The sequence below is a fragment of the Trachinotus anak genome, unplaced genomic scaffold, assembly GCF_046630095.1.
Source record: "Trachinotus anak isolate AG129_WGS33_773 ecotype Australia unplaced genomic scaffold, CSIRO_AGI_Tana_v1 ptg000031l, whole genome shotgun sequence".
In the NCBI taxonomy this organism is placed as follows: domain Eukaryota; kingdom Metazoa; phylum Chordata; class Actinopteri; order Carangiformes; family Carangidae; genus Trachinotus; species Trachinotus anak.
This window is the reverse complement of record NW_027273882.1, coordinates 5673941-5699707: the sequence shown is the minus strand read 5'-3', so window position 1 is coordinate 5699707 and position 25767 is coordinate 5673941. Positions and strand designations below refer to the sequence as shown.

At 39.4% G+C, this 25767-nt stretch overlaps 1 protein-coding gene across 1 annotated transcript in view; it reads left to right on the top strand.

Moving 5' to 3' along the window:
- The window catches only part of LOC139612333 (disks large-associated protein 2-like), a 98469-nt gene extending 73902 nt beyond the window's left edge, over window positions 1-24567 (top strand). Inside the window, exons 8-14 of the mRNA XM_071467818.1 lie at window positions 3111-3167; window positions 8241-8599; window positions 10158-10243; window positions 10320-10726; window positions 11021-11112; window positions 12602-12754; window positions 15515-24567. Of these exons, the coding sequence (XP_071323919.1) occupies window positions 3111-3167; window positions 8241-8599; window positions 10158-10243; window positions 10320-10726; window positions 11021-11112; window positions 12602-12754; window positions 15515-15730 (1370 nt within the window). The 3' untranslated portion in view covers window positions 15731-24567. The remainder of the gene's footprint in view (window positions 1-3110; window positions 3168-8240; window positions 8600-10157; window positions 10244-10319; window positions 10727-11020; window positions 11113-12601; window positions 12755-15514) is intronic.
- The last annotated feature ends 1200 nt before the right edge of the window (window positions 24568-25767 follow it).

The window sequence follows — 25767 nt, the reverse complement described above, 5'->3', positions numbered from 1 at the left end:
TTTGAGAATGTTGGAAAGAAAAGGTCATTTTAGACTATTCCAGTGCCAAAGTAAGATTTACTTTGCACCTGCATCCTCAACAGACATTTTTACAAATGCAATTAAAGATCTATAGTAATCATGTACTGCTATTTTTTAAGGATGTTGTGATGTGCCTAGCAATAAATCTACATTTGCTTCATGAAAAAAGTTGAACTAGGCTACATGCTACATGTATGCAGTTATGTAAAACAGAAACAATGCTTTCAACTTGTTTTTCCATACTTAGTTTGCACTTACTGATCATTGCTCTAATAGCCAGTACACCATGTTGTTACAGAGGGACAATAATGCTCAGACTGTAACTAGGGCAGTAGTTTTTAGGCTTTAAACTACAGTGATTTTGCAGTTTATAAACTTAGATAAAGGAAATATATACTTTTTTAACTAAATGTTTCCATTGTTATTATAATCCGAAGTCAAACAAACAACAGTGTAGCATTAAGACATGAGAGACTTCACATTCACTTTGTTACATCTTCAGCCCCCATGCTCATGTATACAGCTTGTCAGTCATTGCATGTCATTCAGCCACAATCCACCCTGATCTGAGTAAGAACAGCATCTCACCAGCCTCTTTGCCAGTCTGAGTCCACAACTATGGCAAGAATGGCCTCTGGCACAAATGGAGGGAGTCCGACGGAGAGGAGACGCTGTCAGAACTTTTGCAACGATTTTTCTGAAATTTATGTCTCAACCACAAAGGAGCAAAAGGTTTGAGAGGCCTTGTTGAGAAAGCGCAAGTGTGAAAGTCCGTTTTTCTCTGCACCAAAAATATTAACTATTGATGTTGATCACACTTTACATGAAGTACATGTAAGGGCCATATTTTTCATAGTACCCACATAATCAATTGGGAATTTCAACTTAGTAAGTGTGAAACAATATGGGATGATAAATTCATATTTCAGAAATTACCTGTTATTATAATTATATATACACAACCATGTACTTGCACTTCATGTGAAGTATGACTTAAGCTCATGCAACCAAATACAAAGGGATTTAAAGGCAGTGAACTGGTTATAGAAATAAGGGGGTGGTCATACCCCATTCAGTACAAAATTTGAAAAATGAAACTTCAAAAAGCTCCACATGCTGCAGTACAACATGCAATGCTTTTCAATATACTATATTGTTGCATCACCAGAGGCAGTCCATAAGAAAAAAAAAAAAAAGTTGAAAAACATGTTCTTTGTGTGGTTCTCTCAGCATATTTTGTCTGATTTGTCTTATTTGATTTCTTTGTTTCCAACTATCTAAACTTCATTTCTGTCAACCCTACAAAAATGCCACTTGACAGAGACTTAAATTTTCCAATTCAAGGTCATGTTTGTGGCATTTTTCCACAGTTGTAGCATGGCTAATTCAGTAGTTGATTATACTGTCTTGTCGTTGTCTCTTCTTCTAAATCTTTATCTGTACATGGCATTTTTATTGCCCTTATTCTCCAAAAATCCCAAAAAAGCTCTGTGAAACTTCAAGAGACACACTGTACTGCTAAAAAAACCTTTACTAGCAATATTGATTATTTCTTTAGATGATATCCACAGACTGAAAAAAAACATATCATCTCAATGTTAAAAATGTTGATTAGATTGATTTAATTTGGTTTTATTGAATCCTGAATTTGAAAAATTTGATCATTACTTTATTTTCATATTTATGTTGTAATAATTTCTTCTCTGTGTGTTATATGTATGTATAACATCATAAGGTGTAGCTGTCTGTTTTCAGATTCAGATAATGCATGTTATCTCCTGCTTTATGTTTTAGGGCATTACTTACTTACTGATTGAGCCAAGCCTGATAAGTATGGACTGATCTTTAGCTCATGTTACATGTTTAAATAGGGCAATGCAGATGGGCAAAATTCCTAACAACCTTGGCAAATGTTGATTTTTCAAAAGCTTTGTGATTCTGTTGTTGGTTTTATAATGCACTAAGTTTCATAATGCACTAAGACTTGTCAGCTGCATCACATGCAAAATGGAACAAGTGCCAAGTCTAGACAAATAAACTGTCAAATGTTTTTGGCATAAGAACCTTGATATCATACATGTAAACAAGGTTGAGGCAAATCCTGAGATATTGTTGCCTATGAACATTGCCCATCGAGTTGCAAGTTGTGTCAGTGCCATTAGAATGTCTGCATTTTGAGACAGAAACACAGCAAATGCTAAATAATGGGTGATACTCAGAAATCAGCGTCTCGCAACAGCAAGGCCAGCCCTATAATCTTGAATATCTGGGACTGACTGAGTGATAAGAGTTGAGTGATCATTGCTCCACCATTGGTCAGCCAAATTCTCACTGGCCATTGCTTTTTCAAAATGAATTGCATGTTTCTATAAAGGTTATAAAATCAGGATTTTAGCAGTGCAGAGCAGCAGCTTGGATAGTTTACGTGTAGGCTTACTGGGCTGCGTTTCAGTCACTATTTCATACTTGTTCTGTAGTCTGACAACATAAACAGAAAAATATGTAAATGAGAATAGCATTATTGGAAATTTGGCTGTATTGTATTATATTATTAACTGAGCACAGAGAATAGGAAAGAAGCAAACAGATGAAGGCGAAAATGGCCAACACTAGGCGGAATGCAAATACAAGACAATGATGTCAGTTGTTTACCACAACAATTTTCAACAACATCCTTAATTTTGCACATTCCCAACACACAGTCCAGCAACATAGGCTACTAGGTTTTGACCTAGTCTTGTTTTTCTTTATGTGTTGAAGAAGCAAAGCAGTGTTTGAGTTTGTTACAGGTGGACTGTACATGTCACTCACTTATACAGTATGAAACCACTATAGGCCAAACATACTTTCTTTAAGTGAACTCAGTTCTGCACGTCATTGATATGACCCATTTCTACCTCTGCAAATTGAGCATATCTGTGTTTCTCTCTCTCCCTGCCAGTTAGTGATTTACCTAACAAGTGGATAAGCAAGGAGAAAACAACCCGTGAATATTTGTAATGAGCTTAATGTAATGAGACCCTGTGTGCATTAGTGTGTGTGATACCTGTATCTGTCTTTTTCTAACCGGTGCTGCTTGCTCCTTGCAGGGATTCAGTTTCGTCTCCCTACTGCCTGCAGTGTGGACCGCGCTCAGCCACCTCCAGGTACCAACGTCCCCATCTCCTCTCCTTTCCTCCATACTAGCTCTTATCTTTGCAAACTGCTTTTCAGTTGCAGTCATGCATCCATTGGGTTGCAAAGGGGGTCCGGCTAGTTTGGCTAACAAAAAAAAAAAGAAAAAAAAGAAAAAAAGCACAGATAAAAGGTAAATAAAGCTATATGTCTACCTTGTAAAGACGTGGGATACACGTAAGCCCAGTGACTTTTATTTCATGTTTTTTTTTTTTACGTTTAACTTTTATTTTCATATTGCTGAAAATGAGCTGCTGTGAAAACATTTTTTTTTTTTTTTTTAATTAAACATATCCCATGTAGGCCATAAAAAGTTAGTTAGCAGCTTGTGGAGTATGGTGGTGTATTTCGTTAACGTTGGATAGTATCAGTTAGTTTGACTTTGAAAAAATATATAAACCTCCATAAATCTTTTCAAACCACCTTAGCAACATTTCTCTGTCCGCTCCAATTAGCTCAGTTTTTTTTTTAATTATTATTAAACTCCTATAATTTATCCCATATTACAAAATACACCTGAAATACACAGCTTCTGTTTGTCGTTGACGTTACCACCTTAACGTTGGATATTAACGTTAACGGTCGGCTACATTTTTGCATCGTTCCGTATCTCGAAAGGTTAAGTGGCGAAAAATACGTTAATGTAGCAAAAAAAAAATCCATACATACATGTAAAACCACCCCAACAGCACTTCGAGGTACATTTCTAAGGTCGTTATCAAAGAAACACCTTAACTTCTTCATCGTTGGCAGCAGGTTACCGCCTTCTGTTTGCGTTGTTTTGCTGTGGGCAGACGTTGATTGGTTGACGTTAGCTTGGAACGCCAGACATAAAGACGTAACGCAACAGCATCAAAGGCCCAATGGACGTAATTCCACCTGCTATGTTAGACATGTTAGACTGCTATGTTGGTATATAATTTCAACAATGAATTGATTGTCAGTTGTCGTAAATTCATTTACCAACAATGGACTAGTTAAGTAATTGTTTTATTAATGCAGCTCATCAACCGTTCGAGCACACTATTAGTTCACTGTAAGCAGTCATGAAGTTAGAAATGGCGGCAGAAAATAACCAAAATCAGCTAGGAGAGGGAGGAGAATACGTGAAGATAAAGTGTAAGCTGGTTAATTTGTGTTTTGATGCAGAAGCATGTCTCCACTTCTGTGCTGCAGGGTCCCCCGTGTTTACCTGTAGTACCAGTCAACAAATACAACGCTTTTAAGCAGAGCACAATTTTATAGCATGACATTCAGGTCCATTTAGTTTTGGCTGCACCCCCAGTGTGTGGGTCTGTTTACTGAGCTGCCCAGTGCAGCAATAATAAGCCAAACAATCACGTTCAAACACAGCCAGGCACAACTGACTACACAAAGGACATGATACTTCCCTGAAACATAAGAACCAAACCTTCAGCTAAGCCTGTAGCGCTATAAAGCATTTCCTCAACTTGCTTTCTCTAGATTTTCTCTAATATTGATTTAATGTGTTTAGCGGCTTCGACTGTATGTTGAACATTATTTTGCATTTAGTTAAACTGTAGGTCTTACATGGAGGTGGAAAGAGTGGGAACATTTCAAGTTGGCGGAGCAAGTCAGACCTCTTTCTCAGACTGCAGCAGGTCTTGTGTCTGCATGGCAGCAAAGGTTATTGAGGCTATACTGTCAGTTGGATTTCCTCCCTCTTTTACATCTCAATTTCCTGTGTGATTTTTAAATTTTAAGTCTAGAGAGAACAGCTTAAACTTTGAGCATGAGGTACTGATGCTGTTTACCACAATGTTTTAAGGCTTTTTAAGGCTGTTTTTAATTATTATATTATTATCTTTTATTATTTTACAGGATTGGTTTTAGTTATGCATCAGTGTGTAAGCAACATTTTATGTTGCAGCTGGTAGAAGTAGAGCTGATTTTAACTTAGTAGTAGAGAAGCCTATAACAATGCATTCAATTTAACCTCTGAAATGTGGCAAAGTAGAAACATAAATAAGCATAGAATAAAAATGGTAATACTCTAGTAGTATTGTAAATACCACTTGTCCACTTAATTATGGTACTCAAGTAAATATATGTAGCTTCATTCAACCACTGCTTAAATCAACTTCAATAATTGTAATTTGACACTTTGTGGTCTACAATTCTTATTTAGTGACTTCTTCCACCACTTCTAGCAGTTTCAGTTTCAGCTCCAGGTATTATAGGCTCTTAAAAAGTAGAGACAAACAAATTAGACACAAGGAGAAGGACTGTCAAATAACAAGGAAATCCAGTATTGCCCAGATAGAGTCTATAGTCTATAGGAGGACATCTGGTGTCCACTCAACGTTATTGCAATATATTGTGATTTTTCGTTTGTCAGAGTGAGGGGGGCACTTCTCTCAGAAGGCTATGAGGTGGTGATCTGGCAGTCCAGGAGGAATCCGCATGTTAAATGTCCTCACTAAACAACATTAACTTAAGCAAGTAATTGTGTGATTCTACCCTGCCCGTAAATGTAGACGTATGAGGCAACAAATGTGTCCCAAAATGTCAGTCCATTTAGGCAAGCATTAGGTATATGAATGAACTGCAGAGGAGCTGTGTAGTGCTGACTCACCTTACAGTCTGATGATAGACTAATGTAGAGTATTTTTATTTATCATTATCCTATTGTGGGAGTGCAGTCACATTTATTACTTCTGCAAAGGCGGTTATGTGAATGCTCAATTGTTTGTCTGTTTGTTACCACCTTAGTGCACATTCACACTCTGAAGAAGACAAATGAAAACCCTACGGCCTTTACTCCGGCAGCCCACATTTACGGTTTAGAAACAATACATCTCTTGACTCTCTGGTTGCAAACAAAGTATTTTCTCTGCACATTCATGCTGTCAAGGGGAGAAACCCTGCTGTTTGGAGACCTACAGTACATAGCAACAAGAAACATTCAAACTTTATTTGACATATTAGCATTTCCTTGTCATTTAGTTGGTCTGTACATGCCACCATGACATACAACAGAAGATAATAGGCTTTTGCAGTTCAAGTAGGTAACATCTACGATGTCTAACTTCTCCAAAATATACAAGAAACTGAATGAATACATACACATGCATGTCCTGTCCTGTACCTAACATAGATTTTAACTTAGGACCAGAATGGTTGTCTTTTGTTAGAATGTCAGTTTAAAGGAGAAAAACAAGTTGGGCATTATACTCCCAGTTGCCAGTCTATTAGATAATCCTAGCTAACACTAATACCAGTCCTGCAGTAAATCTTACCATCATGAAGGTTAAAAGGTTCAGCTTTTGTTGAAACTGTTTTAAGAAGATGTTGATTCAACTCTGATCATTTTCAGAGGATGTAGTTGGTGGTGCTATTGAACTGTATCACATTATATGGTGCAGAGAGGTGCTTTTGATATTTCGATATAAATGGGGTGAACAAGTTCAACAGCACCATAAACTGCAGTCTCCAAAAAGATCACGCAGCTGAATCAACACCTCTCTGAAGTAGTTTCAAAAAGATTAGGAAAGGAGGCTTTGTTAATATATTTGTTAATATAATGCAATGTGATGTTCATATAATATAATAATATTATTTTCGTCATTACTTCAGTATTGCTGCAGTTTTATAATTAGATTTTTCTGAAAAAAGAAAATACTGTGATTGTTATTTGTTAAACACATTGTGAGTGTGTTTTACAAAAACCACAGACATGGAAATTTTAATTTAACATCTTAATTTAATAATTATAAACAAAATTTAAAAGTAATGCAAGGTAACTGCAGGAAATACAGATACCAGAGTACATCACTCATTTTAGAAACATTTTCAGTTTAGAAACTAAGTCAAATGGGTAGAAATGTGTAAAAATAGAATGTGTGACGTTTCGTACTGCCTGAGTCACTGTGCTCTTTTCATTCTGGTATCCACCCACTGTGTCTTGCAGAACTGCAGCCCCTTCAAGTTGGAAGGAAGTCAAGTCTGTGACTGGATTTAGCTTAACAGACTTCCATGCAGTTTCTTATTTCTAACCTTATTATCTTATTGCATTTGTTACCTGTGATCCAAAGTGGTGTGTGTGTGTGTGTGTGTGTGTGTGTGTGTGTGTGTGTGTGTGTGTGTGTGTGTGTGTGTGTGTGTGTGTGTGTGTGTGTGTGTGTTTGAGAAGACAAAGCACAACAATGTTGCTGTATTCAGGAAGATATTCCGTATCGTGAATATTTAACTGTCAACTGAAATCATGGATGGGAACTGAAAGAGACGTCACAAGTGGATGACTAAAGGACTTGGTGAGAGGCACTGTAGGGATGAATGACTGAATGCTCATGAGGGTCATTAAATACTTGTAAGGAAAATTTAATCCATGATTCACAGTCTCATTTTACTCTGTGATTCATGCAGATTTTTTTTACTTCTTTTATTTTGAGAGAGTTAAATCTTTATTCAGCATAAAAAAATCAAACAAGAAAAACTATTTTGTAGTTATTTCTAAGAATATTAGAAACAAAGGCTGATGGAGCAAATTTACTTACTTTAATGCAATATGTTAAAATAGAAATCTTTTAATTTACTCATGAATTGACTGACTTGATTTCCTTATCTAATTTGAATTGACAGGTAGCATTGTATCTATAACAAATTAAAGTATCTCAATAGTAAATGTAATGGAAAAAAAAAAATAGTGAGCAAGTGAAGTTGGTACATGTCCAATTCTGCTGTGAGGTCCATCTGGATGGATTACCATCAAATTCTCATTTGCACTTGAAAGAGCAAATCTTTCCCATAATCCTTCATTGCACTTTTGCAATAAACACAGACATAATTAACAAAGCTGCTGTTGCTTTTCAGTGTATACTGACATTTCCCTTGCTTTAGGTGCTCTACTGCCTAATCTCTCATCATGCTATGACACTCTTCTATCACACACTGTGTGATACAGGTGTACTGCAGCACTTGGCCCTTGTCAGCTTTTGGCCACATTTTTCATTCTCATGTTTTATTTTACCCTCTACCCTTGTCTTGCCTTGTCCTCGTCCTCTCATCCTGCTTGTGCTATCCAGCGGTATCATATCCTCCCAGTTACAAGAAGACTCCACCTCCTGTGCCCCCGCGCACCACCACCAAGCCTCTTATCTCTGTGACAGCCCAGAGCAGTACAGAGTCCACCCAAGATGCCTACCAGGAGGGCAGGCATCCACGGGGCGGTCTGTGGACCACGGACAGCCTCGGCCGTCCCATCTACAGCTCTACAGACAGCCTGGACAGCACCAAGGCAGTCACCATGGCCATGGAGTCAGCAGCAGGCAAGAGACATGCATCTTTGGGCAGCCACACCTCCGTCCAGACATGCGACAAAGCAGTGCTGGTGTCCAAGGCAGAGGAGTACCTCAAAACCCCACGTTCCTCTATTGGGATACAGGTAACAACATAAGTGTCACTTCCTGGTGCTCTCTCTCCACTCACCACACTCATCACTCAGCCTTCATGCTAATTACACCAACATCCTGTCTTTGTCTGTCTGGTGCTGGCAGCTGAAAGGATAATTCTCTTGTTCTCATTTTGATATTCACATTGTAAATATGTAGAAGAGCTGTCCAGTAGAATCCAGAGTACCAAACCTCCCCAGGCTCTTATTCATGTACATTTTAATCAACCAAATACAATAGAATTTGTCACTATGGATGACTGTGGATGAAAAATGAAAAACAACAACCAGTGGATTATTATTATTATGGAAGATTTATTGCAGGCATACAGACCTCAAACTGGCAAAAAAAAAAAACTACAAGCGTGAAAATTAGTTAATCTTGTCATTTTCAAGATGCTACCAGTTCCCAAATGTACCAGTCTGTGTGAAATACACTACAACATTTTGGAGTCTTGTTGACCTTTACACAACAGGATGTACAATCACCTGGAGAGGACTTATTCAAAGGTACCAGTGGTGAGGAGTAATTTAATAATCTCTCTTCCTCCTGCTGATCTAGTCGGTGATTTGTGTGCCGTATCTCTTGAATACTATTTCACAACCAGCTTAAAACATTCACACCCATACCTGGACAAAGCGCTCTACCACGAGAAAAAGAAGCAGTCTCATTCGGGAGCTCACTGTCTGACTAACTTAGTTTGCTCGTGCCTTTCCTGAAGGTAAGTGTCCGCAGTAGTTAGCCCCAACTGGAGGTAGCTGCCTGTGTGGACCATGCTGTTCCAGCGGGCAATCCATGGCATTGTGTCCAAGAAGCTGTGTCCAGCTGTCAACAATGGACACTGTGCCAGCAGTGAAACAGAAATAAACCTAGGTGATAATTCTGTTGCAAATTTTGTCATACTCCCAAATGAACAGCTCCCCTTGTACCAAAGTCCTTGATACAGTTGATCTTATTCTGGTCCTCAGTCACATCTAACCAACTGAAAACAATGCAGCTGTGCATTTGAGTCTATAGAGATGACAGTTTGAAACCTTGGAAAGCACCGAATCTTATCCCAGGGACCATGTATTGTTCTATATTGATATTACAGGCAGGTCATGTCTCTGATTCATACACCTTCATACCACCCCTCCAGTGGACTGTGAGTGTCAGTTCATTCCTGACTGCCAGCCTCTCTTATGTTCCTTGTTTTAGCAGTTGTAGGTTTGAGCAAGATTTTCTACAGGCCTAGATGTGTCAAATAAGCTGTTTAGTGATTTAAGAATTTTTTGAGCAGACATTTATAGGTGTTGGTTTGTAAAGAGTAGATTTTTGGATATGTTCAGAGCCCCTTTCAAAACCAGCACACCCACCCACCCACTTGTCGCACGCCGCAAGACAAAATTGAAAGCTTGAATTCTGTGTGACAAGTGAAAAATTTCAAACTAAGCAACATGTAACACATTTCTAAATGTCAAGCTGCCCTTTTGAGTAGTAGCAATGTGTCTCTGTGTATTTTCATTTTGAATGATGATCATTTGAAAGTGTGCTGTTGTTTGTATTTACCAGGTGGAAACTGTGACAGACTCTGAGACTGAAAGTAAAGGCCTTCCTCAGTTCCATTCAATAGGGATCCAGGTGGAGGATCAAAAACGGTATGCAGCACAGACACAGCAAGGTTTTCTTTGTTCTCAAGTAAGTACATTTACATTTCATCACTGTCGTTGTTAGGCACGGGCGGTTCAAGCGCTCAAACAGTGTGACCACTGCAGTGCAAGCAGACATGGAGTTGGAGGGCTTCCCCTCCATGGAGGACAAGGGCCTGCAGTTCGGTGGCGCCTTTGGTCGCCACTCTGAGCCCAGCACGCCCACGCAGTATGGGGCCATCCGTACGGTGCGCACACAGGGCCTGTTCAGTTACAGGGAGGACTACCGGCCCTCCAGTGGGCCTTCCAGCCCACAGCCTGAACCCTGGCTGGTTGAACCCAGCCTGGAGAGCACTGAAACAGGCCGCGTGTCCCCCCTTCGGAGGGACGGCAGCTGGTTTATGCAGCTCCTTCACAATGAAACCAAGCGGTTGGAGGGTTGGTGCAAAGAGATGGAGAGAGAGGCAGAGGAACATGACCTGTCAGAGGAGAGTGAGTTCTCTGAGATCAATGCTTTCATGATATGTATTCTATGATAAAGGCTTTTAAAAAAATTTTTTTTTTAGTATATGCAGTATAGCCAAAGAACATTCACAGTATTAGCTGTCATGTTGACTATGAAAACACTGAATCATGACAGGCATTTTGTGAGCAGATTGGGTCCTTGTGAATTCATTGCTCAACATGTTCAACCTTTGCCAAGCTGGCAGTGGTGAAACCAGACTCTCTTTCTTTCTCTGTCGCTTTCTTCTTCCCTCTCTGTGCATGTGTGTTTGTGTCCATCAGTCCTAGGAAAGATCCGGAGTGCAGTGGGAAGTGCTCAGCTACTAATGTCTCAAAAGTTTCAGCAGTTTTACTGGCTATGTCAGCAGAATCTGGTGAGTACTGCGTGTGTTTGTGAACAAGACCACTGTATCGACCTGCATGCTGCCATTATGTTACACGTAAAAACACAAAAGACCAGGGGTAAACTTGCCTTCTCTTTCTCAGAGCTCTGAGTAGGTGCTCGGCCTGACGCTGCACTTGTGCATCTTCCAGAAATAGACCACAGAGATCGATAGTGGAGCAGTCCCTCTGCCGCTATTGACCCTGCAGTAAACGAAAGGGGAATTCCAATAGGAAGCAGCACCAGTGTTGAGGCTTTCCATTAATGCACAGAGGCAGCAGTTTGAATGGGATCTCAGAGTTTGAATAATGGACTGCCACACTGTCTCACTGTTTAGCCCTCATGTCACGTTGACTGGAAACTCATACCTTTTCTAATGCTAACTATCCACAGAGTCAGCATATATTAGAAGATGGTAGTGTCATAAGTGAGAATGTTCCTGCAGATACAGTAGAGAGACGGTGACAGAGACAGGCACTTAATCACACCTCTCTGAAGCGTAGCTAATTTTTTAAATGAAATGCAAAACCTTGTGGAGGTGGTTGAAATCTGCCCGCCCTCTCACTGCCTTGTGTTGATATATATATTTTTTGTGTGTATGTGTGTGTGTGTGTGTGTCTTAAGTGTGTGTGTTGCTCTCTTTTGGATGGATTTGGGCTGCACTCTCTACCTCTCTCTCTGTAGATAATGGGATGATGAATTAAGTCTAACATTGGTAGTGACAAGCCTTAGATTGCCATGAGCCTTCAGACATGTCTGAATGAGAAAACGACTCTGTTTCCCTGCTGGACGGAGGAGGAACTGCACGATGCTCCGGATGTGCTTTGAAGTTTGACGTGATAGAATTTTCCTTGGCCTGAGCTCACACTCATGCTTTGTTTGGTGTCAGTGATAATGTGCACATGGCTATATGTGGCTGCTGAGTTGTCTTTTACACCACAGGAATGCTGCAACTCTGAGCACCAGATTTTTGTCATTTGAATTTCATAGAATAGTGAGAATTTTGCAGTATTACAGTACATTACAATTCAAATTTTCTGCAAAAACTCCTCTGCTGACACACTCAAAGTTGAAGAGTTCATACACACTACATGATGCTTGATTTGATGCTTGTCTCTTTCTTTCTCCCATAATCTTCTCCACTGCATGTGGCAATGAAATGACCTTTGATTATCATTAATCATTGTTGTTGCTACAGCACACAATGGATCACACTTGCTGTGATAAAAAAGGATGCCACTAAAGGCAGTTCAAGGAGGTGCCCAGGAACTGTCAGTTGAGGTTGTGAACCACTGTTGATGCTGTACTGCCACACAGTGGTAGGAATGATGAGGTTCAACTCTAGATGTGACCATGACTGTGTATAAAGTTCGTTTACATCTGTGATCAGTGTTGAGTAACCTTGCACATAACAAAGACGGGAAATTATTTCACTTAAATGCAAAAACCTCATTACATCCTGTACTCCACCATCTCTTCAGGACCCCAGTGCCATGCCCAGACCCACATCTCAGGACCTGGCTGGATTCTGGGACCTCTTGCAGCTTTCCATCGATGACGTCACTGCCAAGTTTGATGAGCTGCAGCAGATCAAGAGCAACCAGTGGCAGCTGGTGGAGAGCCCGGAGAAGAAGGTAACGTCGGTAGCTGTTTTCCCTGGGATCCACACTCTCATAGTAATTAGTCTTAATGGGCTCCAGATGAACGTGCCTGGTTTAGAAGGAAACTACACTGACAACATTTGTGTTCCCGTTTTAGGCTCGTGACCAGCAGGAGGTTAATCATTCTTATCATAACACTGCAGGAACAAGCAGCATCGGTTTAGCTTAGACTTCTAGTGGCATTGTCTAAAAAGTTTATTTTCCAATTTAGATAATCAGCTGTCCCTCTCGTGATATTTGCAGTTGCTATTTACAAGCTTTGCTACATGCAGAGAATTTGTTAGGCCTCAACATACAGAACACATCAAAGCAGGACAGATTAGCTAAGGCACTTTTTTCTTAGGGATGAATTGTACTGTTGTACAGTCATGCATACTGAAGCGAGGATTGTGTCTAGACGGAGCAACTACTATCCTCCATAGCTAGGGTACCCAAGGTCTTATGGATAAGGGGGTAGAGGGAAGCATAAACTTATAAATATTGTTTGAATCTAGTTATTGTCGAGGATGAGCTGAGTAGGGGAAAGCACGAGACACATGTAATATTAATTAGGTAAGAACATGTAACACTGTGGATTTTGGTGTGCGACAGGATCTTCACACATTAATGTTGAGGACAAAGTTTAACCTTATATGGAGTAAGGTGCTGTATAATGTTGCAACCATGTCAGACCTGGGAATATTTACCCATGGTCAGACAAGACATTTTCAGAACTTGGTGTGGCACTGTGTGGACTCACATACTGACTTCGTGCTGCTCATCATTTTCTCCTCTCCAAAGCTTACAATAAATACATCTGCCTGATACATCTGAACTCCTGTTGATCGTCTCTTTTTCCAGCTCACAAATATTTTCCTCAACCCAGAGCTGTCTCAAGACAACGGAAATGTTAACACTTTTCTCTATTGCGTCTTTTCTTCTGCTGAAGTTAGCACGCTAACCAGCTAGCCCCGGCCCAATCTCATCACTTTTTTTCTGATAGCGACTCAATGCAGCCTCCAATCTTCCCTAAAGACATAGTGCTGCTCAGAGGGCATATTAAAACTTCTTATCTTGTAATTGCAACAGTGATAGAAGCTCCCATCAAGTTACAATCACTACCACCTGCTCCTGGCAAGAAATCCTGTTCGCCAGCAGAGCAAACTTACAAATAGCCCCTGTAAATGGGACACTATGGTTTAATAAGTAAGTCTTTCTTTTAAAGCTATAAACATGGTGTCACAGAGTTTGAACGAAGGAACTGGCAGCTACATGTGAAAGTCCAGTAAATATGGATTGATGTTCCTTATTTTATTAGAGCTTTTTAAAACTTGATTTCAGAGTACGTCACAGTTCACAGGACAGGATTTAAAAACATGTTTAGATTGTTAGATGGTGATGTACAAACATCAATGATCAGAAAATAGATATTATAAAGATGTTAAATCATTAATGATATAAAGCCATCTGGTTAAATCATCTATACCCAACAGCTGAAATGAAAGCACATTGGTCAGAGTAGTGCTTGTAGATGAGGGAGGAACATTTGTAAGAAGCACATTTAGATGGTAATGTGTTTTTAGAGATAGACGAGATCCTTCAGGGCACTTGGATAATTATCTTCATGCTACAGTTGTAGTTGTAAGGGAGTTATTTACCTCCAGCAGTTAATAGACACATTGCAAGCTCCATGAAGCTGAGCCCTAACAGTGACACAGATGCTCTGTATTGGGCTTATCTCCTTCAAGGCAGGCACCATTTTACTCTATCACCAGCTTGCCAAGCAATCAGAAGAGCTTGCCTTACATTCAAAAGTTATTGAGTATCAGTCTGTCCAACTTTGTAGGTCATGAGGATGACATTTTAGTGCCTTCCTGGGTAAATTGGATTTTCAAACAGGCGTATTGGTAATATTCTATGTGTCTTTTGTTTTAGCAATAACTGCCTTTGGATCAGATGAGGCAGATCTTGTTTCTAAAATGTCTTTCTACACATGCATGTGTACAGTACAGTGTCTCAGTAATAGCAAGAATCCTGACGATCAAACTCTCATATTGTGGTAGTGAAAATAATTTTCTGTTCTCAGGGGGTCTGTGGCAAAACAAGGCAGAGTGGTCTGGGTCTGTCCATGATATACACAATTACCCAAGATACCAAGAGTCCATATATTAAAGGCTTATAGTCAAATTTAGCCAAAGCTACACGCTGTACAGTGAATAAAACTCCACTTAGTATTTCTTTCATCTGCACTGATTCCACATTCATCATTTTCTGCCTGATTTTTTCTTATGAAATGAAGCTGCTATGGCAGTTTTTCATCTGCTGGTTAATATTTCTTCTTGCTGGTTCTTGTACTGAGCTGAATAAATAGTCTCCCTTGGTATTTCATAATGGGACAATCATCGATTAAACTAAATAAAACAATAGAAAATTACCGTCACTAGAATGAAAAATATTGGTGATGTCAGGTTTTTTTTTTGTGTCCAGAAGGGGAATGTGATCCTGCTTTCTTTCACTTCATAGCTGAGCAGTTATCAAATAATAATTAGATTAACAGGCCTATTCATAATCCATTAAGTTAAAGGTCTTTCAAAATAATTGGTCCATAATTTATATTCATCGACACTCGTAACAATATTTAAGCTGTGGACCATTGATTGAGACACACTGTTGTCTGTAAATCCACTTGTTCTGTGAAGTATGCAGCTATAACAACAACCATTTTTGTTCAATCATGTCATTCTGTCTCCCAAGGAGAGGAAGTGGCCACCACCTCTGCCTAAGCGGCCAGCCAGGGGGCGTGGCGGTGTGATGCGGGAGCGCTCTCTGGACCTTCAGGACCGCCAGCGACAGGAAGCCCGCAGACGCCTCATGGCAGCCAAACGAGCAGCTTCTTTCAGACAGAACTCAGCCACAGAGAGGGCAGACAGCATCGAGATCTACATCCCTGAAGCCCAGACACGGCTTTGAGGTCCACGGATTCATCCTCGGCTCCTCTCGTCCACCTCCACCCAACACCAGCTCGTGGCGTCACATCCAGCCTCCCTCTGCCGTCATCATCTGTCGCTGCTCGTCCACTCTGTCATCATCCGTTGCCATTCTCTGGGTTGTCCCCACTGAAGCTACACTAGGCAGATTTCAGCTGAAAATCCATCCTCCGTAACTGACAAAGTGGCACTGCCATAGGGAAGACCGCCCCATCTTCCCTGAGTGAGATGTCAGGTGTACATGTTACTTTTCCCACAGGAAGTGATAAAAATCAGAAATTTTGATTGAAACCCAAGCTGTCTCCAAAACAGTAAAAACTGGACACACCAGCATCAGACCTTTTCCCTCCTGTCCCTCTGGTATTCTTTTGTTAAAAGTGACCCCAGGCCAGCCTGATTGTTGAACATGCGTGTTTTTATGCAGTTTACTGAGGTGATTTGTGGGTATTTAAGGTGAAAAGGTTGTCATCTACATGTCTCTGTCAGCTGGAGCTGCTAACATGAAGTTGCCTAGTGTAGCTTTAAGCCCACGGGGGACTTTTTCCCACAGATTCTGCACCATGAGAATGAGCTGCTATACCACAAATAAACATTTCACTTGATATTAATTTTAACTACATCAAATGGATTTAGTGTTGTTTGTCACAGCCATTACTGTTAAAACTCCAGTCTTCACCATCATTGCCATTGCCCCATTGTGAGTATGGGTAATGCTGTACTTGCCACATTCAAAGGGAAACACAAAGTGCAACTTTTCTCTCACCAGCAACAATGGTCTTGGGCTAAAGCACCCTGTGCAAAGTTACAGTAAGAGCATAGATTGATGTTTCCCACAGTGCTGTATCTTAGCAAGATGGAAAAACCTCTAAAAAAACATGGAGAAAATGCTGCCCAGTCTTTTTTTATGGAGGTGGGTACGACCTGGTAAAATTGTTGATTTTTTAAAAAAATATTAATTTCCTGCCAAGTGGTTATAAAGTTGGAATGGGTGCAGAGTAAGAAGATGAGTTTGACTGAAGTGCTGCACAACTGTACTACCTGCTATCTATCAATCTAGCTATGTTTCTATCATCCCTCCATCTTTAGCCAGGCATGCTGCAGCTGTTGACCAGTGTTGCTGAATGAGATCTGAAAATAAGGCTAAAAGTCCTCGACCATCATTTCGTCATTTTCACATTTTCATTCATATAAAACCACCCCCTCTTGGCACATTTTTTTTCAGATGTATGTGTTATTTGCTGCTGGATACATTTCCATTGCAGAACAAATATGAATTATTAACAAAAGACAGTTTTGCGCAGCCTGGAAGAGGTGACTGTATCAAACAATGCATTTTGCACCTTATAATATTCATGTTTGTATTTCCAAGGGAAATGTAGTTTATGAAGCTCATGTGATATTGTTGCAGTTGAATTGCAAGGACAGATATGGAAAATTTACTACAGAATTTCATGTTACTCTATATGTCATATAACCTGCACCTTGTGTTGTTTTGTTTTCATTTCTTTCTGGTGGCATTCAGGCCTCTCACAGTTACACTATTGTGATTCTAACACTTTTAATTATACTTAGAGTATCTATCATATGACCAACATCACAATCTACAGTATACATTTAGTATTTATAGTTAAAACAGTTGTGGGTTGATTTGACAGTGCATTTGTCCTGCTGATTAAGGGGCGTTTCTTAACTAACAGAAACCATTTCTCATGACACACTGCATCCAACCTTTTGTTCCAAGTGGCGCATAATGAAAACACTTCTGTTGTTACTTTGATCTGCTCATGTAGTCTAGGAAAGACAGGTGCAAATGACACTTTAACAATATTCAGTTACTATAGTAAATGGTGCTGCTTTTTACTCTAAAACTGTTGTCCTTTACCCAGTCCTATGTGCACGCACACACACACTCAAGGACTTTTTAAACAGAGATTTATTAATATGGTGCCCGTTGTCTCTCCAATGACATGTGGTAGATTGTGACTTTAGGAAAGATCATCTTTGCAATGCTCTTGCCCTCATCCATGAAAATGAGGAGAAGGTTTTGTGGTTTAACTTCCTGAAAAGAGGTCAGGGATATTTATTTATCGAATGGGAGAGATCACAGGCTTTGACATTCCACCAACCTTTAAGTAAAATCTAATATGCCCACCCTGAGCCAAGGGCATACTGCTATAGCTAGCTGAAGTTACATCATTGTACCTTTCCATATTTTATACTTCACCAACAAAGAATCCGTGACATTTGCAATACATGCCCATTTATCCTCATTCGCCAATCAAACCCCAGCTAATTAAAACTAATGTTGATATAGGGCCTCTAGAATTAATTATGCTGCAGTATAGTGTTTAATGTTTCCCATTTTATTGTAGTGAGGGTGGTGCTCACCATTGGAGTACTGTAAACACTTTGGAGAGGCAGTGAGACTTGTCAGGTGGGATTATGATGGGTTTTATTGTACTTGCATTGAGACTAGCATTTATGTGACCTATAAGTGTTTTCCTTTGTGACGTGTGTACATCAGCTATATCTAAAACCCTTACCTTACCAGACGGCCTTAACCAAAATGCTCATGAATGTAGAGCCCCTCACAATGCAAAAAAAAAAGAAAAAAAAAAAAGAAAAGAGAGAGAGAGAGGAGATGAGCAGATGGCCTATAATCCATCTAAATTCAACAGGAAAGAAGTTGGTCCCAAACTTTTATTTTTTTATTTTTTATTTTTTTAAAATCCCATTTCAGTTTTTCTGCTTTATTTGATTGGTGTTAAGATGAAATGGACGCAAAAATAGTAAAAGGCCCACAAGGCACAGATTTGTTGGTGGAAATTCTGTGTTAGTACAGAAGCAAAGGCATTCACACACCGTGCGACAGGTTTTCCTGTGTCACTGAGTGCAGGATCAATCCATACAGGTTCCAAGAAATTACACAATAAATGGATCAGAATAAAGAAATGAGCAATGCTGGCCCATTGATCTTCTATGTCCTTGTAGACCACAATTCAAATTCAGAAGAAACTGGCAATGACCTACATTTCCTGCTCCATTCAGGCTTACATTTACACAGAGTGTTATATACTGCAGTTAGATTGTCATAGAATTAACACCAGTTTACAGTTATAGTATATAATTAATAAAAACAAATGTCCAAGTAATTCAGTTTATTTAAATGTTCACCCCAGTACGAAAGTATTCTCTTGAAGAATCAAGTGCATTAAAGAAACTGATCAGATAGCAAGGGCTTCATTTAAACTTCAATAATTTCTTTAATTAACTAGAAAATACGGTATCTCTATCCATTAAGGGGCTTTACCTCCAACATTGCCACTCCAGTCCTGTCATATTCCAAATGAAAAGGATCCAACAGATCCTTCTTTAAACAAAAACCAAAATTATTTTGAGTCGTCTCAGTTTATTAAGCCTATTCCTCTTCTGGGAATTTCTATGAATTGCAGTGCTTCAATATTTTCTGTTTGAGTATTTCAGTCTTGCACCAAGGACCACCACTTTCCATTTGCAATCTGGTGTAGAGTTGGTGGTATAATGTGTCTCTTAAATTGATATTCTTTATCTATTCAACAGCACTTCTTTCACAGGAGATCTTCTTACCATATTTTTTTATTTTTTATATGTGATGTGCCCATACAGAGAGCGAAAACGCTGTCAGTTTTGAAGCTATTTCACTGGTTCCTCCTTAAGTTTTGCCTTCAGAGGGTCTAACAACAGCTTCTTGGGGTTATGACAAGAGCTGATGGGCTATTTTAACAATCCAGCTGCTCTTCCACCTGACTGAGAGTCATGCAAATCAAGTTGACTTCCTGCAGACTGTATACTGTGATTCCATCATGTGTAGTGCTTGATGATCTGGGACTCATCAGCATCAACCAGGCTTTCCTTTGAGAACTACCTATTCAGACAGGAGGCATTTGTAGGTTCCAGTTTAGATTTTCTGTTGCTAAGAATTTCCTTGCAGGTTTGTTTGAATTGACTTAACTTTCCAACCAGTAGGCATGAGTAAAATATACAAAGTTAAAGCAGTGGTTATAAGTAATGAGGTTGGTTCAGCACATAAAATCCATAAATTACCTTTTGTTAACTTGTCATGTGCCACCTTAAAGGCCTGTCTGAAAGCAAGTAACCCGGGGTGATGAGGATCGACTGGAACCACCTCACAGTCACTGGCTTGAATGAAAAATGATGTCACTTGGGCTGTTTTTGCACCAATCACCAATCAGTGAGGCTGATTTCAGACAACAAAGATGTCCACAAAAGTCACAGGGACACCAGCTGTTGTGAGTCATGTACACTATTACAGTATGTGTGACATGAAACACACACACACACACATAAACACGCATGTCACACCCGAATTCTAGATATGAAGAAAATGTGTTTCCGTGGTATCAAGCGGGGCTAGTCTATAATCATGGTACCATTTTCTTCATTAGCACACCATCTCTGATGAAACGCTACATGTTTTTTCTTTTGCCTCTGTGTCTCTCATTTTATCCCACCCATGCTTCAAGGGGCTTAGGAGTTTGGCAACTATGTACATGACAAATCCTCACGTGCCTTACAGTTTGATTCTCATAGGACTCTGTGAGTGAATGTTTTGGGTTGAGGTATGTGAAAGGACTGCAACACCTCTCAGAGTGCAAGTTTGTCTGTAATACCATTACAAAGGGCTGGAAACTGGGCTGGGTTGGACTGCAGAATTTAAAACTAATTTACTTTATATTTGACTAATTCAAACGTCTTACTGTAATAAACTTCAGCACAATACCGTCCAGAGGATATCAAAGGAGGATTTGGTAACATTTGTTATCCTCTTTTTTCTTTCTTTCCTTTTTTTTGGGTTCAGATCACATAGATTTTCTGCTATGATTCACCATGATGCAGTCACATTTTTGAAATTCAGTTTATCTGTCTACTGCTTATCTCACAGCAGTGGACAAAGGTCCATTAAAAATACAGTGAATTGTAGAAAATCAGTGGATATGACAATGTAAACGCAGCATCTCCAAGTGCATGTCACATCCATTTCAGCAAAGCATAAAAGATCATTTATATATAAGGTCTTTATCTATTTTTTTCCTCCTAGCTGTGATATTGTAATCTCGGGATGTTTTTGCCTTTTTTGGCGTCTACATCTACAGAATCTGGAGACTGACAAAACTTGACCAGCCAAAAAGTGCAATAGTGATTTCATACAACGACAGGCAGGCTCACCTACAGCTATTTACCTCACAGTTTAAGCAAACATGGTATATTAGGAGTAGTTGTAATCTCCACAGGAACACTTTGTCATGCCTGTGTACTATGCAGCGGTACTTCTGTGGGGCTGCAGAGCCTGCAGGCCCAGGTGCAGATCACCTTTCATTTATAGAGCACTGAAAGCACCATGCTCATCGTGCTTTACACTGCAGGAGCAAAAACGTGTGCTGTCATTGTCATCCAATACTCAATCCTATACCGTTCATCTATGATCCCGAAGTTACAATTTGCTTTATGCTGATTTAAAAAAAGTATGAAGTGTAGAGAATGTCAGCTAACTTTCAGTAATACTCTAAGATGATTCACATAGAGTTCCTTTGTCACATTTCCCTGTTTAGTCACTACTTAAGACATCTGTCAATGCCTTGTACAACACACGTCACAGCACCATACTTTAGACTCACATCATTTAATAGTTGTCCTGAAGATAAAACCTCAGAGAAGTCTGTATAGGTGCTGAATCAACCAACTTCTCTCCTTTGCTTCTTTTATTGGTTTATCCTGACAATCAGCACACACCAAAAACATCAAATGTGCACACACGTACACATCCTTACACTACAACAGCACTGTCGTGGTATATCCTCAAGATAGTGCCCTGAGTTCCCCGTCTACGTAACTTGAGGATCTCTTTACAGTCTTTTTAAGTGAGACTCCATTAAATTTTCATTGAAAGCTTTTCTCCTTGTTTCTGATACAGTTGCACTGCAAAGATGTCTTTCTATTGCTTGCTCTCTCTTCTCATGAACCATGTGATTCTTGATGACGTAGATCATCAGTTTTGCCTGTTGTCACACAAGCCAAAAAGCAGTGAAGTGTGTAATCATGGACCATATTTGATGTCATGCTCGCATTAATACTTGGCTGTATGAGTGTATTTGCTCCTCAAGCAATAAGCCTAATTTTAGACGTTTCGGTTTGCTTTTCATCCTGGTCTTTCGACTTCTGACAAAAACGAAGCTGCGGGATGTTACAGCACTGTTTAGGTGGTTGTTGAGCCACTTCAAGGAACTGTTTGACATTTTGGGAAATATGCATAGCCTACTCGCTTTCTTGGAGAGTTTGATAAGTTGATTGATACGACTCTAATATCTTTACATTAAATACAAAGCCACAGCCAGTAGTCAACTAGCTTAGCTTAGCTTAGCTTTGTCCAAATGTAACAAAATCTGCCTAAAATGCATCTCTAAAGTTTTCCAAATGAACACATTATGATGTATATTGTTTGTTAAATCTGTAGAAAAGAACAGGTGGAAAAAAGACAAGTTGTTATTTTATGGGGGGTTTGATACTGGTCTGTTTGTTAGCTAGGCACAGTGAGTAGCTGTTTCCCGCTTTACATACGAAGCTCCAGTCGAGATGTGTAGCTTAGCCATAGAGACTGAAAACAGGGGAAACAACTAATCACATAATAAACAAACCAGCATAAAACCACTTATTGACAGTTTAACACTTGGCCTTTTGTGTGTAATAAACAAACAACATATAACAAGTGAATTTGTGAGATTTAGAGGTGGAGGTTTTGGTTGCCTTTGGGCGGAACCATGCTTCTTATGCTAAGCTAAGCTAGCCATGGCCTGCTGGTTGTAGCTTCATATTTATCATAGAAGCTTAGGGTGGTATCAGCCTTTTTATCTCAGAGAAAGCTAACGAGCATATTTCCAAAAATGCTAAACTGTTTCTTTAAGCAGGTAAACATTTAGCTTTTGGTAAAACAAGAAATTTTTTGAAGTCAGATGTTTATGTTTAAGATTTTCTCACACTTGATTTCTTTAAGTTCTATAATGTTACTTCGGTTGATTTTATTTATCTTATTATTATTATTATTTTCATTTGTGACCTTAGTGCCCATCTATAGCTTTACGGGCCCGAGTCAGTGCGAATCAGTCTACATTGCCACTGTCATAATAAGAAGGGTAGGGTAGAATATACAGGCATTTGTTGTCCACATTGTGTGCCACTGTATAACTGGGAGGAGAACTGTTTCTATACCTGTGCTGTTCTTTTATGTCTCAGTGTTTTATGAGGGGAGAGAGCAGTCACAATTTTGTTTGCCTTTGGTGGAGAAATGTCTTGTGTTGTGGCTGTGGGTAGAAATAACAAAAGGCCTCTTATGGGTTTTGGAATGTGATATGAGAAAAATTTGATAGCATAAAAAGGTTTGTGGTTAGCTTAAAACTATTTTGAATTGTTAGATATATCAATAATGAGGATAAATATAATGCCAAATATTCAGTATTTGTACAGAAATATACATATATAAATATATAATATATGCCTAATTTAAATGGAACTATTTTCCGCTCTTGACCATGTTTTTGTTGTTTAACGTTCCTTTGTCAACATTATTTTATAAGGTCTTCAGATAGCATGCAGGATAGTGAAAATGAATGTATTATTTAGTGTTTCATTGCTGTTCAGTATTACAGCATTCTACAGCTCAGTTTGTGTTTGTAAGATTAATTTAAGCTGAATATTTCATTTCTAGATTTGTTTATCTATAAATGAACTGTAAACTTTCTTTTCTAAATGCAAGGTTTTGAAATGGTTTCAACAATTTATATCATTTTATTATTTTCCCTGCTTTATCAATGTGGTTCAGTATATTTTGCCTCTTCTAAGTACTGCTATCTACCATCTGTTGTAAATAATTATGCAAATTAAACTTTTTAAAGAAAACAGCACAGTTGTGAGAGAGCGCTATAATTTTCTTCATAAGTACCAGGACTTGAGAGGGCTCAACATTGGAGCTGTCATCATACCAGTGTGGGATTTTAGCTGGAAGGCAGGGTTATTTAAGAGGAATTATTTAAACCCAAATCAAGTGTTATTCATTCTCTGAAGTAACCTCTTTATGGGTCTATAAAATAATAAATGGAGAGACATTTGCTTAGGGGTACTATGAAACAAATAAAGCGATCTATTAATTAATAATAGAGGCGGCTGGAACATTTATGAGTCATTGATTGTCCTGAGAGCAAGTAAAAACATGCACCATCTGTACGTGGTGTCCCTCTGGCCTGCTTGATGTTGCTGCAGGTTTTTTTGTTTTCCATAAAATATGTTGACATGTCACAGTAGGAAGAGCACAAATGTAAATAATAAGACGAACGCTGTGTGAACACAGTTTCAGGGACTTGGCTCGCTGTCACTCTGTCATGTCTTACTGAAGCTGGAGTAAAACAGAACCATTGTTAATGTCATTAGCAACAGCTGTGCTTTTCCTTCTGTGACAGGTCGGTATTTCTGCTGTGGGAATGACCTGTTGTATTGTAGTGAACTGGACAGGGCTGTTCAGTCAAACTGAGAGCACTTGGTCCCAGTGCAACCCAAGATTTTATCTTGGACAGCATGTGGCATTAAGTGTCGAGATTATGTTTACATGAACTATTTTATCCCATAAAACATAAACTGCAAAACAAAAAGAGAGACAGGGCGCAGTTGTGAGTGAAGTCTGTAGCCTGGCGCGTGGACATTAGAGGGAGACTGATAACTGATAAGGAAACAAAAACACAACGCATGACGAGTTACCCTCTGAGGGGTCTGATAGATCCTGTAGATCCTCCTTAAGTGCTTGAGGAGCACTGGACCCAGGTGATCCCAGTTTGACTGATGTAACAGCCCCGCCCACCATTTACCCACAAGACCTCAGACCTTCTTTTTGACATGTCATAGCAGGTGTGATTTAAATGAATGATGTTCATATCTGATTCATTTTGCCAGTTTCAGCACAGTGGAATAGTGTCCTACAGCACTTAAGTGGAACTTCAGCCACTGTTAATGTTATTCCTGCTATGACAAATCAAATGTCTTCTGTATAAAAGTTGTATTAAAAGTCACACTCAAGCAGACCAGATCAGAGGACGGCCACAGCTATTAACAGATTAGATTCCCGTTTATTGTCACGGCTACATATTCCATCTTATCTCTTGTTAGGTTGTTGCAGTGGAAGAGGGGGCTACACAGGTGTTGTCAGATATTCTGGCTGATTAGACCTGTTCAGGTTTGAGGTGGGAGATTGTGTATGAGGAGTTTCATTAGATGATAATGGTTTAAATTGTCCTGCCCTCACAGGTGCAACAGGAGAGTGAGGGGAGCAGCCTCTACACGCCCTCATTGTCCTGAGAAAAGCTCTAATCAGGCAGAATAATGGGTGGACGCATCAGAAAAAGAGTGATTACTCACCCATCCCGGCCTCTGAGTCCTTTCCACTTTGTAACTGTAAGCTAACAACAGAACACTTGCAGCAGTTTTAATTAAAGAAGTGGTCTTTATTACAGCAAAGAAGCCAAACATTACAGACAAGAATAATTATGAACCATGAATATCAATTCTATACTCTGACTGGCCTCTCGTCCAGAAACCAGCTTCATTCACTACTCTTCAGGGCCTTTACTTCAGATTTATTAAGGAGGAATTATGGGCATCTTAACAGGATTTGCTCCTCAAGTGTGTAGTGTTTTATTTCTGTTAACACAACAACCTGTCATTGACTGCTTCACTCTTCTCTCTCTGCATGCTGTAAAATGGACAATACCTCTGTCCAACTGGCAAACCTCAGCATCACTCAAGACAATGCATGACCTAACATAGTGTTATGGCCTCTTGATTCTCTTTCCCTTCTTTGGGTCAGACCAGAAATCTGGAGAAATAACAGAAAATTGATGTTCCACCAATAGAATAACGTGGAAACTGTAACGGTTTTTAAACAATATCTGTCAAAATCTTTTGAAGTTGAATCCTCCAGGA